Below are 16093 nucleotides of genomic sequence, written 5' to 3'. Positions count from 1 at the left end.
CAGTGCACCTACCTATGTACATTGGTACCTAGGTAGGGACCCAACTCAACTGAATAGTCTCACACTAAAATACTGAGCTTTATCTACGTAGGTATATACCTGGCTGGGTAGCATCCCGAGCAAGTGACAAGTGACGCCAGCAGATCCCACTTTCTTTTCTATGGCAAGGATACGAACCAAAGTGAATCAAGCAGCATCTGGGGCTGAACAGGGCTTTGTGGTTATCAGATGTACCGTGGAAGATCATGGCTGTGTTGAGGGAACACTACCACTTCACGTGCCGGTACCTCTCGGGGTGAGCATGGATGAGCGGGACGACCCCGCTAGAAGGGCAGCCAGCACGCGCTGAGACTGGTGACGCAGCCCCCGAGTCAGGGCCGACACCCGCGTCGCTTTACCCGCCAAGCCTGGGGCAGTTGGGGCCATTGCGCCGAGGCAAAGGCGGTCTTGGGGGTTCTTTGCTCGGAGCTTCCTCCCTCATGGGTAGCACATGTGTAACTATGTACCTTTTGTTATTCCAATAGATAATCGTGACATACGACACAGACCTATCGCTGCTCTCGGAGCATCGAACGACGCCCTCACGATTACTGAATGCCTTATGCTGTTACGACTTTTCCTGTACACCTAATCTTTTTTTATTCGAGAAGTTGGGCATCGGGTACCTGAGCTTGCGCAATCGCCTCATTGGTCTCCAACAACCTCCCGGGCATCGTGCTTCCTCGGCTTCCGTTGCCAACGGCGAACTTGTGATAAGCTGGACCCTGCGTTGTCGCCTCTCCCCATTCTAGCCACCCAACGGCGACACAATCGCAGCCGACTGCAAGTAGTGAATGCATAGTAGCGGAGAGCAACATCAATGATTGCTGTCAATGGCTGATTCAGTTGGTGAGTTCATTTCCCTACAAAAGCCCCGGACCGACTGGCACTCGTGATCACTGGGAAGCGCAACCGAACCAACGGCGATGCGACATCCTGACGTACCAACGCTACGTAACATTCCTCTCGGCCAGTCTCTCACTAAGACCGAAGCAAACATGTGCTTACCAACGCCTATGGCCGATCTAGATCGCGTGTTCGTGCACGCCTTAAACACCGTAAAGAAGATCCCCAAGACGGGCGCGTCGCGGCCGCCGCCCAGCGACCGACTGCGTCTATATGGACTCTACAAGCAGGCAATGGAGGGGGACGTGGACGGGGTGATGGAACGGCCGTCAGCAGGGGCAGGTGTCGACCGCGACGAGCTACAGAGAGAGAAGGACAAGTGGGATGCGTGGAACGCGCAACGCGGGCTCAGTCGCACCGAGGCGAAGAGGCGTTACATCGAGGCGCTGATCGAAACCATGCATCGATACGCAACAACGCCGTAAGTTATGACTTGTCCTTGCGCGCGGGAAAGAACTATACTCTTGCTGTGGGAGGATACAAGAGAAGGCCATCGCTAATGAAAACATAGGGATGCTGGAGAGTTAGTAGCGGAGCTCGAGTTCGTATGGAACCAGATCAAGAACAACAGTCCCTCGACGTCCGATTCGTCACCCAAAGGAACGAAGTCCGAGCTCCGGAAGTTTGCACAACCCCAGAGCGGCACCGAAGGTCCCATGAAGGTGCTCAGCCCCATGAGCGAAGACGATGAAGCAGAGCGGGAATATAGAGAAAGACAAGACGACGAGGATGAGGGAGAATACGTCAAGAAAGGAGACAAATGGTCACGGAAAGTCGAACGAGCCTTGGTTCGCCTTTCGGCCGAGATCGCAGCTTTACGCGAACAGATCACTTCGGGGCGGGAATGGAGAACACAGAAGGAGAAGACTTTCGGAGCCTGGATAAGCTGGCTGTTCTGGCTCTTCGTCAAACACTTGGTGATCGACTCGTTCATACTGATAATAATCCTGCTTTGGATGCGGAAGAGGAAGGATCGGAGGTTAGAAGACCTAGTGAGGTCGGCACTACGGATCGGCCGCGAGTATGTGAGAAAGGTTTTGCCGTCGAGGTGATGAAAGCCGTCGGCGCTAGACGAGCAGCGACCACGTAAAGCGTCAAACAGCGCTGGGTCTGCTGTGACGCCAGATACTTCGGAAGATCTTGCGACTTATATCTGACTTTCCCCTGTGCGAGGACAGATCTCTCTTATGCAAGGCCGAGGACTTTCTATACTCGGGTATTTCTAGCATCTTCCAAGCGAACAACACCATTAGGAAGGTAGCCGATATCACCTCAACACTGTACTATCAAGAATGGGCACATGGAGTATCCTCACTCGTGTCCCACGCAGATACGCGAGGCGCGTGATCGAGAAGTTCTTTAGATAAAGAAAGCATGGTATAAAGCAGGTTCACTGTGTAGTCTGTGTTCCTTGAATCAATTGGTATATTACAGTGAGGTTTGAGACCTGTCGCTTCTGGATTGGCTAGCTATAGATTAATATTTCAGTAGCTTACTTGGACGAGACTCGGAGTCGTTCAAGGTTGACCAGGACCTCGTAGTACAATTCACCCTACCCTTCGCTGAACCAAGCATTCACTTCAGTATGCCCTGCACCACTGAATGGTCTCTTCATTGATGAGAAGTATGCCAGAGGGCACAGTTCTGCTTCAGGCTCTAGGCAAACTTGCATTTGGCAAACAGAGCAGTATATTCTATCAAGTACAGGGGCCCCTGGTGCGGAACCACCTTAGCGCTGTGCTGCCCATTTGACTGGGTGCCATTGGCCAACCCATCCACCTGCCACTTCTTATCCTCGACTACACTCTGGACTGGATATTAAACGAACGTCTGCGACCAACGAATTCTTTAGTTTCTTACTTATCCTGTACATCTGCCGACCTCTGTTTGCCTGGAATCTCTTCGATTCTCACGGTCCCAGTCGCTCTTGACGACGATCGACTGCAGTAAGACGCAGGAAACGCGGAGGGAGATGTCATCAGTGAGCGTTCCTTTCCCAGGTCAAGGCCGCGACCTAATGGAATGCATTTAGGCTGGGTTCTACGAATCTCTGGGCGTCGAACATCACAACGCTGACTTTGCCGTGTCCATCGTGGTCATGTCCATTAAGTCTTTCTTAAACTGTTTGAAATTGTTGTGAGCTCAGCTGGGCTCATCTCGAAGGAACAATCCGCCATGCCAGGGTCACCACACCCACATGCCCGCCGAGGAAGGCAGGGTTCACCACATCCAGTCGCCATACAAACACAACAGCAAAGCACGGAATCAACTTCAGCCTCAAGCCAGGCTGCGTCGCCATCGGTCGGTCCGCCAGGCTCAGTTGACGATATCCCAGAACTCATCTCGATCGCCCCTGCAATCTTTGTCCCTGCGACCTTTGACCTCACCAAGCCTCAGGCACCTTTGCCTGCCGACAGCTCGGGCCGCACAGCACAGCAAATGGCGGAGCTGGACGCACACACAGCCGCTGTCAAATCGAACATTGCGTGGATGATCGAGCGGGAGGCCAAGAAGATCCACCAGGACGCCGTGAAGCAGGAGCTCAGCATCCAGGCGGCCGGACTGCCGCCAGCCCGTTCCAAGCGGCTGCCACCGACCAAGGCGGACGAGGACGAGCTCATCCGCAACCTGGAGGCGCCGATCGTGCCGGGCGCGGCGTACGGCGTCCCACTTGGCGTGTTGGCTGATCAGATCCCGCCGCTGCTGCCGGACCCGCGCGACACCCCCCGCGAGGCCTTCACCACCCGCATGCTGGGCCTTGTAAGATATGGCATGCAGCAGATGGACGGCTATGAGGCACACGCGAACGGAGTCAAACAGCAGAAGCGCGAGGAGATCGCGCGCCAGATAGCTGGGGAGCTGGCACGGGGCCAGAGTCAGGCGGGCACTGCCTCTGGATTTCAGGCGCCAGGCAACGGAGAGAAGGATCAAGGGACTCCAATGGATGTAGACTGATAGTTAGGCGTATATTTAAGGGAAAAATAGACAAATGGAATTGGTTGGTACATCGCAAACGGGTGCTGTCGGACGCCTTTGATACAGATGGTTTGCGAGGGCTATCACCCGCAGCTATGTAATAGAAGTAAAGAGCAAAAAGGAAGAACAAAAAGAATGAAGCATGGAAATGAACATGCAACCTGGCAGTCAAACGAATGTAAATGCAAAAAAAGAATGGCCGTCCTTTGCAGCTTGGCCAGAGCACCAGTTTAACGTCTTGCCCCTTTAACCACCCGGACGGAACATCTGCAGCTGTTCGAAAACCTGGCCAGTTATTGTATCTAATGTAGGTGCATTCATTCCTTTTTACTATTGGATGGGTGGGTAAACCCATTGTTCCTCTACCCTCCTTCCGCTACATTGTTGTGGCATGTCATATCTTCCCGTTTGCCCAAGGGCAACCATGAAGGCAACCGATTTTCAGCAGTAGGCACGCGAGACACGGACCTGGTTGCAAGGTTTCACTGATACTGGCAAGCGAAGTATTCAAGTACGCACCTCAGCTATTTAGACTCAATGTTTTGATTGACAGATTGCCTTACCTTCCGTTTTCACTTGAAATTTAGGCCGGTGACTGCATCTTTGGAGGCATGCCACATATCCACGGAAATATGATGTAACATCTGAAGAGGAAAGTACTGTCTCATCTGCGTGTATTCGGCATGATACCTCGAAGGCCCTTAGATATGTACTGATCATTGCTCTGAATAAAGGGAGGGTACCATGGATTTTCAGTAGGACAATCGCCCCGATGCCTCCATATTCTACTCAATCTCCTCTATCCTAGGCCGCACACTTGGGTCCATTGACGGCAGGCTAGGCCTGTTGAGATCCAACCCTGCAATGCTCGCCAAACCAGGAGGCGGGTCTCGAGCCTCAGGCAGCATGGACGTCATCTGCCAGTTCCGAAGGCTCTCGGCCACATCCCTCGCATGCTGCTGCACCATACCATCGTTGTCTGTCCCGGCGACGTACTCCAAAATCCTGAGTATATCCTCGCGGCTCGCGTCCGTCAGCCCAAAGCCCAGGCGCCTGCCCTGCTCTCTCGCGTCCGCCAGGGCCGTCACGAAGGTCAAGATGAGCACGATGGCTGCCCGTCTCAGAATAGCCTTCTCCATCTCTGGTTCCATGGTCAGGATGCTGATACAGAGGTCCACAGAGGCCTCGACGAGAGGCGCACCCAGACCCGTGATGTTGGTCTCCAGCCCAGCCAGGAAGATGGACAGCGCAGACGCGCGCATGCGGAGGTCCTCGCTCCCGCGTTTGCTCTCCCAGCCCTGGAGGATCTGGGCCAGGATCTCGTCCCGGGCCTTCTCCTCCTGCGTCTGCTCTCCCGGCTTGTCGACAACCTCACTGAGATCGGGCACGTCGCCGCCCCACGCCTTCTCGGCGGCCTTCTGCTTGCGCTCGCGCGCCCGCTCGTCACGGATCTGTTTTGCTTCCGTTCTCGGCCTGTGGCCTCGTCTACCCGCAACAGAGAGCATGCTCTCGCCTACCTGTAAGGCTGCTTCGCCCGTGAAGGTGGTACCAAGTCTCTGAATGACCTGGAGGATGGCTTCGCCGAACCGTAGGCGCGTATCTACCGTAGCCTTTTCGTTCGCGTCTACGTAGTTGTCGAGAAGCTCTTTGAGGACAGATTTGGGGTGCTTCTCGGCCAGCTGAACAAATAGTTTCATCACTCGGAGGTTGATGTAGTCGTCATCCTCGCCTACAAGCGAAGAGAGGAGCACGAGAACGCCCTGGATGTCGAGAATGGGACTGTTGCTTTTTATCAGGCCCGATATCAGATTGAGACCTTCTGATCGGACTGGTGGTGGAGAGTCGGCTTGTGTAATGTACGATAGAGCTAGGCTATATGTCTTCCGGTCCTCAATTTGCCGGTCTGAGGGGGCCAACGGCCGCTCCGACGGGTCTTCGACCTCATCTCGGTACTTTAAGAGAAGACGAAGATTGCGAGCTGTCTGCGAGATATCAGGTTGGCCAGAGTTGCTTATTGATTCAAGTGATGTTTCAACAGAGTGAAGAAGGCTGCTGTCCACGTCCGTTTTCTGGAAGCTGGGTGCGGTGATGACAATATTGAGAAGACTCAGTGCTACCGGCACTGATTCGTTGGTTTCACTCGGGGCTTCGAACTTGCCAAGAACCTGCCCGGCAAGTTCAAGCATGCCTTTGGAGTCTGCAACGAGCTTGTCTGGGATCGTGTCTATCATTCCTTGTAGAACTTTCGCTTCGACGATCCGGTTCATTGGGTCCTCATCTGCCTTTTCTTCGACCGCAAATAAGATTCCCTGGGAAGCACCTTCGACTTCGAAAAACCTATGGAATAGCGTCAAGAATACCTTCGAAGTGTCTGCTTCGGTAGCAGAAGTCTTCAGAAGTTCCACAAATGTCGAGATCTTGCTGTCCATCTGGCTCCATGCAAGCTCCATAGGTGTTTCTGTTGCAGAAGAACGTAACTTCTTGACCTCGATTTGCGATCCTGTTGAACGGTACACCCAGGAAGCATTATCTGAGATGCGATCGCCAGTGTATAGCAGGTATTTAACGATAGATATATACCTCTCTGCATTGCCTGAAATCTTGAGATAGATTGAAAGAAGACTCTTGGCTGGAGAACAAAACCGTGAATCACGATCCGCCTCGATACCTGGCCACGAACCCAAAGCCCATAGTGGCTTCATCAAGGGAGAGAGTAGTCTCGTTGTCAACCCGGGATTGGGATGAGAGTTCAGTAATGATGTTAAACGTTTGAGCGCCAAAGCCAAGTCATCGGGTTGAATTAGGGTAGTTTCTCTTTGCAGATCAACAACTTCGTCACTGCCTGAAGTGAAGACCATGGTTTCGCCTGCCCGCTTTTCGGATGAAAGCGCTGGGTTAATCGCCGATAGCATGGGTTCTGCGAATGCTCTCCAGCCGGCAGTGCCTATTGTTCCTGTGAGTCCAAGATCATATCATGGGTTAAGGTGGACATACCTGGAGCACCGAATTGCCTTCGACCCAGTATACCGAAGCCAATGACATAAGACGCCACTTTCACCAAGTCTGCGCCGTCCGCACCATCCAGGAGTGAGATGAGCTGGGGAGCGATACCTGGAAACCACTGCTCGGCTGGGACATCTAAAGGAGGAGTCGCCAATATGCTAGTTGCCATCTTGAGAGCTTCCATCGTAATGTTGGCCCCTTGCTTTTGTGGGCCAGCCGCTTCGGAACTCTTGACGGCATTTGAGGGATGAGTTGTGAAGACAAACTCAAGCGTAGCCCTCACGCCATCCGGTCTTTGCGGCAAGAGAGTCAAAATATCCATAAGCCTCAATCTGAGCCATCTTGGTACTCGGTCCGGCTTAATGAGAGCGTTGAGTGTGGAAATGAGCGACGTTGTTCCAGCCCTAAGAAACACATTCAGATATCGCACATAGCATGACAGCAATGTGGCATACCTTGATATTAGAGCACCGAATTCACGCTGACCTTCGGCTCGTGACGATTCATCGCTGCTTGGGTTGAAAGCTTTCGTCCCAGCAGCCTCTATGGCTGACAGAAGGGAAGCTTGAGTACCCAGGCTATTACTCATGACTTTTTCCGCCTGGAGCGCACTACGTCCGGTACGCACTGACAACGAAGGGCAGTCCCTCTAATGTCGTGATAATGTCGGCTCGAATAGGGCGGCAATGATGGTTTTTCATTCCAGGTGTAGGCCGTGGTGTTGCTTGAAGTAGTAAATGGCTTGATTGGGATGAATAATGCAATACAGTGTGACATGGTTGATGGGAGCAAAGTAGTCACTGTACGCTTGTGGGATGTATGCACGTGTCGACGCGCCAGTAGCGCGCTGGGCTGCCGAGCGGGCCTAACTATGTAACCACCAAACACGACGCGTCACCCAGCACCAACTCCTTCCTACCCATACTCAACCACTTTCACTGTTGGCGCTCGTTCCAGGATTCTTCGATCGGCCACCTGAGATTTCCACTTGTCGATTGCCAATCGAGATGCGATCACCGCTGCTTCTCGCTCTCGTCATTTCCGGTCAAAAACATGCTCTCTCGCTGATGTCTCCCTGGTAGGGACATCGGCACCACATATCTCGCATTCTCGCCTCCCCCACAGTTCTCCGACTCCCGTTTTCCGAAAGGAATGTCTTTTGACCCCATCGTCGGTCTTGAGCTCCGTACAGCACGTCGCAGTTCGGGGTCCGTAGCAGGCCTGATGAGCTCGCCGCGTAAGGACCGCTGTGCGAGGGGAGTCAGCTGGCCTGGCAGGCGGACCGGTCGATGGGAACGGTGTTTCGGAACTTAACCCTAAGCTTTCACTTGGTTCTAGTCTTGCGCTCACAGTCGTCCAGATTCGCTTTCTAAACTGTCAGGCTGCTCCTGCGACGCCGCTCGCCGCTGAAAAGCGGTGTGCGCCTAGCGGGCATCTGGCGGTGGAAGGGCGATGGGACATTCCAGACGCCTTGTGGCGAGCGAAGGCTGGTGCTATGAGTTTTATGTAAGAACCCCTGGTCTGGTGGTCGCTCGTCAGCACTCCGCCGCTGGAAGCCGTACTCTGGCCTTTGTGGATTATCTTGACGATGGTAGATCATCTAGCTGCAAGGATGATGCAAGCTGAACGTTACTGTTTGTTGGTCTCTTGGTGGTGGCAGCCAGCCAGCCAATGTGCATATAGAGACGAGGGGGAGAGCTTGACACCTGCTACATACAGCCAGAACGACAGAACTTCATTCATATGCTAGTGATTTAACTCGCCGGAATCGCCCATTGAGGCGAGCGAGTGTCATTTGGCTTCAGCAGAAGTACTACAAGTTCTGGAACATACACCGCTTTGTCAAATGCTCTCAGCACCCCCGAGTCTCTGGTCACAAACCAGCATTTGTGGTCACCGGTGTGAAACCCGATGGACTTCTCAGTACAATCGCATGCATTCAATCCACGCAGGGGCTCTTCACCTCTCGAGATCTCGTCACGGCAACGGCCATTGACGTGTCACTTCTGTGTGATCCGGCCAGGCGCATCAACCTCGAGTTGTGAGCCTAGTCTCACAGCATCCGTGGGCGCCAAAAACCCCCTGCTGCTCTCCCTTGGTGGCGATCAGCGACATCCCTCTACTTCGCCTGACAAGGAGAACGGAGACGATAGCATGGCTTTTATGGATGTCTTTTGACCATGCGATTCTGCCCTCCTAGCTGCTCTACTAGGCTCGATGGAGAGGCAATCAAAAACTAGTCCTAGTTGGCAGTGTGTACATCAGAGAGAGCATTTCTTGGCTGGCATGTCGAGGCATGTTGCAGCCGTGCTCACCGATTCGACAAGTGGATATTGATGAAGGTCCAGATCAGATGAGAAGGTTTACTCCTGCGCCATGGTGGACTGTTGAGATCCATGCTCGTTGTACGAGACATGAAACAAGACTGGGACCCATCTCGTGTTGGAGTCAAAGCTTAGTGCTTGTCCGGACTTGTGGATTGCCTCCGTACTTTGTCATGACTCCAATTTTTTGTCACCGCCTACGGGCATTCACTTGTGTATGGGATGAACTGTCCTTTACCAGGAGCGCGAGTGAGTAGCTTGCAGTTCTTGACAACAAGTCAAGTCTCCGTGGAGATATGGAATGCACTGATGTAACAGAAGATAACCATCGAAGCGCTAATATGTCTCGGGGCATCCCTTGGCCGACCATTCTTTGAATGACAGTCCGTTTGCCTTGCTTGGCATCTTCACCATCAACGGCACCACAAGATCCTCTGTCTCGCCTGTCGTAGAAGCGGCATGGACTATTTCCTCATGCTTCAACCTGTCGAAGCCACAAGACTCGAACATGGGCGCGCTTGCGACGGTGGCCTCGAGGTAGATTGGCAATTGCAGTTGTTCAGCAATATCGACTCCCCATTGCAACAGGAGCCGGCCAATTCCTTTGCGGCGATATTCGGGGTGTGTAGCCAACGATATGCAGTCTTGATACGGATGAGCATATGTTTCACCGTGCAGTCACCATAAAACTCACATATATGCTTCTGACCGCCAAAAAGCTTCTCTCTCATTGTCCAGGAAGGGATAAGCACAGATTCAGCCTTCTTGCGGTTGGCGCCTTTAAGCCACTCAGCACCAGCAGGTTTTTTCCACCTGCTGTCTTTCCCTGGCTGCCAGAAGACCTCCCATGTGGCCATCCCAACAATCTTGCCACTTTCAGAATCTACGCATTTAATGGTGTACCCGTTCTGATCATGGTGCCACCAGAGCGTTGTACCGTGTTTGTGCGCCTGGCGATCGATCCCACCAGGAAAGAGGAAGTTCAACATCTTCTCTCCCTTAAACGCCTCAAAATACACATCGTATACTGGAGTTATGTCGGGTACGAGAGCTGGAAGCACTGCAAAAGGCATTTTGGTTAATATGGGTGTAATCGAAACTTCAGTTGTTCAAGTCTGGTATCAACACCTCAAAAGATCCCCCGATGGTGTGCTTGCAGAGACGAGGAATAGTGACAGCAATAAAGAGGAATGGGGGTTAGATAAACGACAGGAGTGTTTCTGGTTCATAGTCGATACCGGGCCACGTCGATGGCTTGGCGTCATGCCCGTAAAGACAAAATTATCATAATTCGCACTGATCCGGAAGCCGCGGCAAAGAACCGTCCTGTCCGTAATGGACAAGCGGCTTGTAGCTCACATGCTCTGTGCATCATGAGGCTCCTTGACGACTGGAGTTGCCGGGTCGCCTAAGAAAATACCACATCGGACGGGGTGGAGCTGCGATATACCCCACAGCATCACGGTAGGATACCGGTATCTTGTCCCGAATCTGGGAGCCCCTCAAGACCGCCAAGCCGGGCTGCCTTGCTCGATCACGCAATTCAGGGACGCGATTGGGTATTTTCGGCAAGCCGCCAAGCAAAATATGTAGCCCTTATATGGCCGGAACTCGTAATCACTGAAACCTCGCTCAGGCGACACAACCAAAGAGGACTGAGGATGTACCTGCAGGTCTTAGCAATTTGCCCGGTTGAGGAAGCTCTAGGGAGCATGTTTCTTTATTTAGAATCGGTTCTCTCCCTATCTACAATATACTGGAGGCAGCATCCACCACTGTTGGATTATCAGGCCAGGCTACATTCAAAGAAAGAGAATAATGACGTCGAAAGTTGCATTCAGCATATGATCGCATGTCTCGTAGGCTGTTGATGACCTGCTTTCATGTAGCCTCCAATGGTTCTCTAATCCGCAATTGATTGATTGCTGTTCACCACCAACGCGTTACTCCTACTGCCCGCCACAAGATGCGTGTCTTCAACCCGACCGCAGCTATCACAATCATGCACATTGTTGCATAGGTCGTAGTCATTCCGCGTTGGCGCAGTCCAGGAAAACCCCGTTCAAACTCTTCCCAGATATCAACCAGGAATGATACAGGAGCTTTACTGGAAGGGGTGCCAGTTGAAGGCATTCCCAGCTTGGTTACTCCTGAACCCGATGTTTTGGACGAGGTCAGGCAAACACGATCCTATCTTCTTGAAAATGTGGCTCGACAAGCTGCCGACTGTGCAGGGTGACCTCGGGTTCAAAGTGACCGTACCGGAGCTGGAATTGTCCCCCAGTCCCGCAGTGCTAGTTCGCTGCTTGGAAATAGCAACGTTTCTCTCGGGGGCCGAGATCGAGTTTCATTTCATTTGCTTGGCTATAGAACCCGTGTTCAATGTAGCGAATTAGATCGAAGTCCGATACAATCAGTTTCGTTTCGAAGGGTAGGTTGGTACACTCATGATTGCAACAGCTGATAGACAATTTATGCAGTTTGTGGCAGCTGGCACTGGAGTCTGTGAGGGCGAACGCGGCACGTAGTAACTCCTAAACACCACAGTTCACCTTCGTCAAGGTGATTCACGTCGATAACTCCTTCCTGCCCCGACAACTGCAGCAAAATGGAATACGAAGGCCCTGAGGATCCGCAAATAGGTGAAACCATCATTGCCTATGACTCGACTTACAAGCATCTCAATGAGCGTGACCTCCTGTACATGATTTTAGCTAGATCTGAGGTGCACCACGAATCAGTTCAGCATTACGGGCAGTCCAGCAGAAACGAGATCGCGAGCCTACGAGGTGAGGTCACCAAGCTTCGCAAGGAGATATGTGTGCTTCGCAATTTGATTGCGAATGACGCAAAATTCCCCAACTTCGCCAGGCTGCCCGCAGAGGTTCGCAACATGGTTTGGAACCTCGCGCTTCCAGCACAGGTTGTCAAGATAACACATACACGGAGTACAGGCGGCCTCCGCTTTCGTTTTGCGACAAGGAACCCACCACCTGCTGTATCCCAGGTTTGTCAGGAGGCTAGGCAGGTCGCGCGACGTCACGGAGCCATCCGGGCAATTGAGCATGAAGTTAATCTCACAGGGCGCTTGCGGTTCAGGCGGCAGATGCAGATGGATCCGAACCACCAAAATCCGCCACGGTTCGAAAGGGAGTGGTCCTGGTTTGATTCCTACCGAGATATGCTCTTGGTCGATATACTTGATAGCCACAGCCGTCTACCGCCCGCCAACGGTCTGCTCCAACTCACCAGATCCACGGAATCCGTGATGCTGGAAAAAACCGGCTCCTTGCGCGACCAAGCCTGGCTCGAAGACCTTTTTGACCCTCATCACTTTCCCAAATTAAAGACCGTCATCGTCCCTGCCGCTACCATTGTAACCCGTCCGCCGAAAGATGCTCCGGATGAAGCTCAGACGTATCGCATGAATTCTAGGTCCCCCAATGTTTTAGATATAGATGACGAAGGTGACATGTCGGACATAGCCAGAAAGCTAGGTATTGAGCCCGACAAAGCCTTGAGATTTCGTGAGTGGACTACCACCAGAGTTATAGAAGGCATCCTTGTCGAGTGGGCTACTGGTCTGGATGATAGAGGTTGGAAGATTTTCCAAAAAGAAACAGCTGAGCGCTTTTTCCTAGGTGATCGCATCAAGTTCAGGAGGGTATGCAGATTAAGCACGTGTACAGAACGCCGCCTATTGTGAGCTTTAAAGGGAGCCCGAGAGATACAAAAATGGATTACACGATTAGGAAATCGCGATTTTGAGAATTAATTGAGAGCTTCGGTAGTGTTTTATTTCGAAAATTTACCTTTAACTCATAAAGACCGACTTGAAGAACATATCAACCGTTAAAATGCCCCTTGCCCGGGATTTAAGAGGATTCAAGGTCAAAGTCATACAGGAAATAAGCCAAGGCATTTGGTCCGCGTGACCATCTGATTGAGATGATAGCCTGGGGTTCGGGGTTGCGCTTTATCTGTGGTAACACGCAACGGATTGCCAGTGTTATGAAGAGGATTGGGTCGCATCTACCCTTTCTCTGGCATGGTGCCATAAAGACCAGAGCGCGTAGACGACTTCCGATATACGAACGCTTGCCGGGATACCGCCCATGTTGTCATCCTTCGGCACTCCAGGTCTGCGATCCGCCACGACCTCACGTGTTGCTCCAATGGACCATTCATAGAACATAATTATATTACCTGATAATCTATAAAACGCCAATAATGCCGAGAACAGGGTTCTTGCTCATCTATTTGATTGTCTTGTGGGGTGGAATCTGGGGAATTCAGCCGCCCTGGCAGTTTTAGCCGTCGTGCATCGGTTTCGTCAGCCAATCCCCATGCGAGGTCCATGAATGTCAGATGTTTGGTCAATAAGATTAGGCTTGATTTTGGCTTTCCAAATTTACTGGCTCCCGCGTTCTTGATGGGGTATTGTGACCATCTCTGGGGCATAAAAGCAGTACCAAGGACGTCGAGAAGAGGTGCCGCTTACTGAACCAGGTCAACTCGCCCCAGTGCTAATCAGAAGCTCTTGGCATCTCATAAATGGTCATTATGAAGGTAACTTTATACGCCGTTCTCACAGCTCTGGCTGTCAGTGATGTCTCGGCACACGCTATTTTCCAGCAACTCTGGGTCGATGGCGTCGATATGGGCTCTCAATGCGTCCGTATGCCGAAATCCAATAGTCCCGTGACGAATGTCGCCGGCGCAGATATCAGATGCAATGCTGGAGGAACATTAGGCGTCTCGGGCAAGTGTTCTGTGGCTCCGGGGTCAACAGTGACGGTTGAGATGCACCAGGTATGAATTATTCAAATGGTCACCTACCCTTTGGCATATACTTACATATGTCCAACCAGCAACCCGGAGACAGGAACTGCAAGAATGAAGCCATCGGTGGTGCTCATTACGGTCCGGTCAACGTATACTTGAGCAAGGTTGACGATGCGTCCAAGTCAGATGGATCAGGGTCGTTCTACAAGATTTTCCAGAATTCGTGGGCACCAAAGTCGGGAGGCAACTCGGCCGATGATGACTTCTGGGGCACGAAAGACTTGTCCAACTGTTGCGGCAGAATGGATGTGCCCATTCCCGCAGACACACCGGCCGGTGATTATCTTCTCAGAGCCGAGGTCATCGCTTTGCACACTGCAGGATCCTCTGGAGGAGCCCAATTCTACATATCTTGCTACCAGATCACCGTGAAAGGGTCTGGCAAGGCGTCCGCCGCGGTACCGGCTGGGGTCAAGTTCCCAGGGGCCTTGAAGGCAAGCGACCCTGGTATTCTCGTCAATATCCACTCGAAGCTGTCCACATACGTGAACCCTGGCCCGACTGTCGTCCCTGGTGGCGAGGTGAGAACACCAGGTCTCGGTTGCACGGGGTGTGAGAAGACTTGCGCTGTTGGCAAGGGTGCCGTGGGCACTGTAGTCCAAGATTCACCTCCAGCAGAGACTGGTGCCTCGAATGCAGGTGGAAGTGCGTCTGGGAGTTCAGGTGTGTGTGCTCAGGCCCAGTATCAGCAATGCGGCGGAACTGGGTACACTGGTTGTTCGACTTGTGCGGTAAGTCATTGTTCACCCTTCTGCACATTGCTGTTGATAATCGAGCTAACTTGAAATAAAGTCTGGAGCAACATGCAAAGCACAATCGCCTTATTATTCCCAATGCATCTAGCGAGACATGGCACTTGAAGGGACGGGACGGATATTCAACGATGCAGATTGGACTTGCTTCTTGGTGCGTTCTCTAGGCAATTGAATTAAGCCCGACGTTGAAAGCATGCATCTATGTATGATGTCGGTGAGGAGGTCCACGCAGACAATGCTCAGAAACTTCCCCCACATAAGATCCGTATGAATGGCCGGAAGTTGTAGACTAGTTCGACCCTTCGGGGCATCAGATCACGGTGTTTTGTGTGCCAACTTCCTTGCGCATCCGGGCCCGATGATTGGCGACAGAGCGTACGCAGGGGAGACACCTGCCAAACCTGCAGCTGGTGACATCTTCGATAAGAAAAACATCATTGGTAGCACACCCTCTTGAGGTCAAGATACGGAGATAAGATCGTCAGGCCTGTTGTGCATGCAATCTGATCAGTGTTCAGTGTGCCACGTTATTTCCGAATACTTACATAGGTCATCACTCGCCTGCATGCGCCATAGACACTGATGCGCGAAATGGGTAAATGCAGCGACTTCTGAACCAATAACCTCAGGAGAACCACTACGCGACTTGCACGCGGTCTGAATCCAAGACTCCCCTCAGACCGGTTTTGTATCGTTCAGCCCCCACCTTCCTATTATATGCTGCGAACAGTACCTGACAACGGTATAGGACATCAGCCGTTTCCATTGGCACGAGAGAGCGCCGTGACGATGCAGACGAGCATCGCGGGTGGTCGAGCTTGCGAATGTGTAACACTACAGCAGTTTGCGACCCGAGGACTTCTATCATCATGTAGTGCAGCCCAAATGGTCGTCGATACATGCAACTCTGTTAAATTTTGTGCGGCCAATATACACTTGACATTACTCGTGCAACTGTCTCAGTATACCAACTAACTTATTCCCTGCCTACGTGCCGCAGTGCCGCCGGGGTAAGCCTGAGCGATACACTCACTAGTAAGCTAACTTAGGTACTTGCAGCAGCTGGACTAGGTGCTGAAGAGGTGACGTCCAGACTGGTTTGGGCGCCTTGAATCTAACTGCTACCGAGGGTCTGAGCGTACACATGCAGACCCCTTCCACCATGTTTCGCCAGCTAGTGTATCGGATGACACTCCGGCCAGCAGTATGCATCGTAGTGGTATTGTTAAGATGCAGACGGGTTGA

General features: G+C 52.2%; 6 protein-coding genes across 6 annotated transcripts; 4 read left to right on the top strand and 2 right to left on the bottom strand.

The window, feature by feature from the left end:
- Positions 1-1037: 1037 nt before the first annotated feature.
- On the top strand, positions 1038-1997 carry JN550_009677 (uncharacterized protein; the record flags this gene model as incomplete). Its single annotated transcript, XM_049321775.1, has 2 exons — positions 1038-1366; positions 1457-1997. 2 exons carry the CDS (start codon positions 1038-1040, stop codon positions 1995-1997), a joined length of 870 nt encoding a protein of 289 aa, XP_049168415.1.
- A 1123-nt stretch (positions 1998-3120) lies between these two features.
- Positions 3121-3900, top strand: JN550_009676 (uncharacterized protein; the record flags this gene model as incomplete). Its single annotated transcript, XM_049321774.1, has 1 exon — positions 3121-3900. One exon carries the CDS (start codon positions 3121-3123, stop codon positions 3898-3900), a length of 780 nt encoding a protein of 259 aa, XP_049168414.1.
- An 806-nt stretch (positions 3901-4706) lies between these two features.
- Positions 4707-7513, bottom strand: JN550_009675 (uncharacterized protein; the record flags this gene model as incomplete). The annotated part of the gene is made up of 4 exons (XM_049321773.1): positions 4707-6550; positions 6602-6865; positions 6916-7328; positions 7380-7513. 4 exons carry the CDS (start codon positions 7511-7513, stop codon positions 4707-4709), a joined length of 2655 nt encoding a protein of 884 aa, XP_049168413.1.
- Positions 7514-9584: 2071 nt separating this feature from the next.
- JN550_009674 (uncharacterized protein) lies at positions 9585-10321 on the bottom strand (the record flags this gene model as incomplete). Its single annotated transcript, XM_049321772.1, has 2 exons — positions 9585-9892; positions 9943-10321. 2 exons carry the CDS (start codon positions 10319-10321, stop codon positions 9585-9587), a joined length of 687 nt encoding a protein of 228 aa, XP_049168412.1.
- Positions 10322-11856: 1535 nt separating this feature from the next.
- On the top strand, positions 11857-12954 carry JN550_009673 (uncharacterized protein; the record flags this gene model as incomplete). The annotated part of the gene is made up of 1 exon (XM_049321771.1): positions 11857-12954. The coding sequence occupies one exon, from the start codon at positions 11857-11859 to the stop codon at positions 12952-12954; it is 1098 nt and encodes a 365-aa protein (XP_049168411.1).
- Positions 12955-13811: 857 nt separating this feature from the next.
- JN550_009672 (uncharacterized protein) lies at positions 13812-14936 on the top strand (the record flags this gene model as incomplete). Its single annotated transcript, XM_049321770.1, has 3 exons — positions 13812-14060; positions 14120-14824; positions 14886-14936. The coding sequence occupies 3 exons, from the start codon at positions 13812-13814 to the stop codon at positions 14934-14936; spliced, it is 1005 nt and encodes a 334-aa protein (XP_049168410.1).
- Between the last annotated feature and the right edge of the window lie 1157 nt (positions 14937-16093).

This window comes from Neoarthrinium moseri (genome assembly GCF_022829205.1).
Source record: "Neoarthrinium moseri strain CBS 164.80 chromosome Unknown scaffold45_Wmoseri_CBS_16480, whole genome shotgun sequence".
Taxonomy (NCBI): domain Eukaryota; kingdom Fungi; phylum Ascomycota; class Sordariomycetes; order Amphisphaeriales; family Apiosporaceae; genus Neoarthrinium; species Neoarthrinium moseri.
Note: the sequence above shows the minus strand (reverse complement) of the source record. Positions and strands in the feature narration are given on the sequence as shown.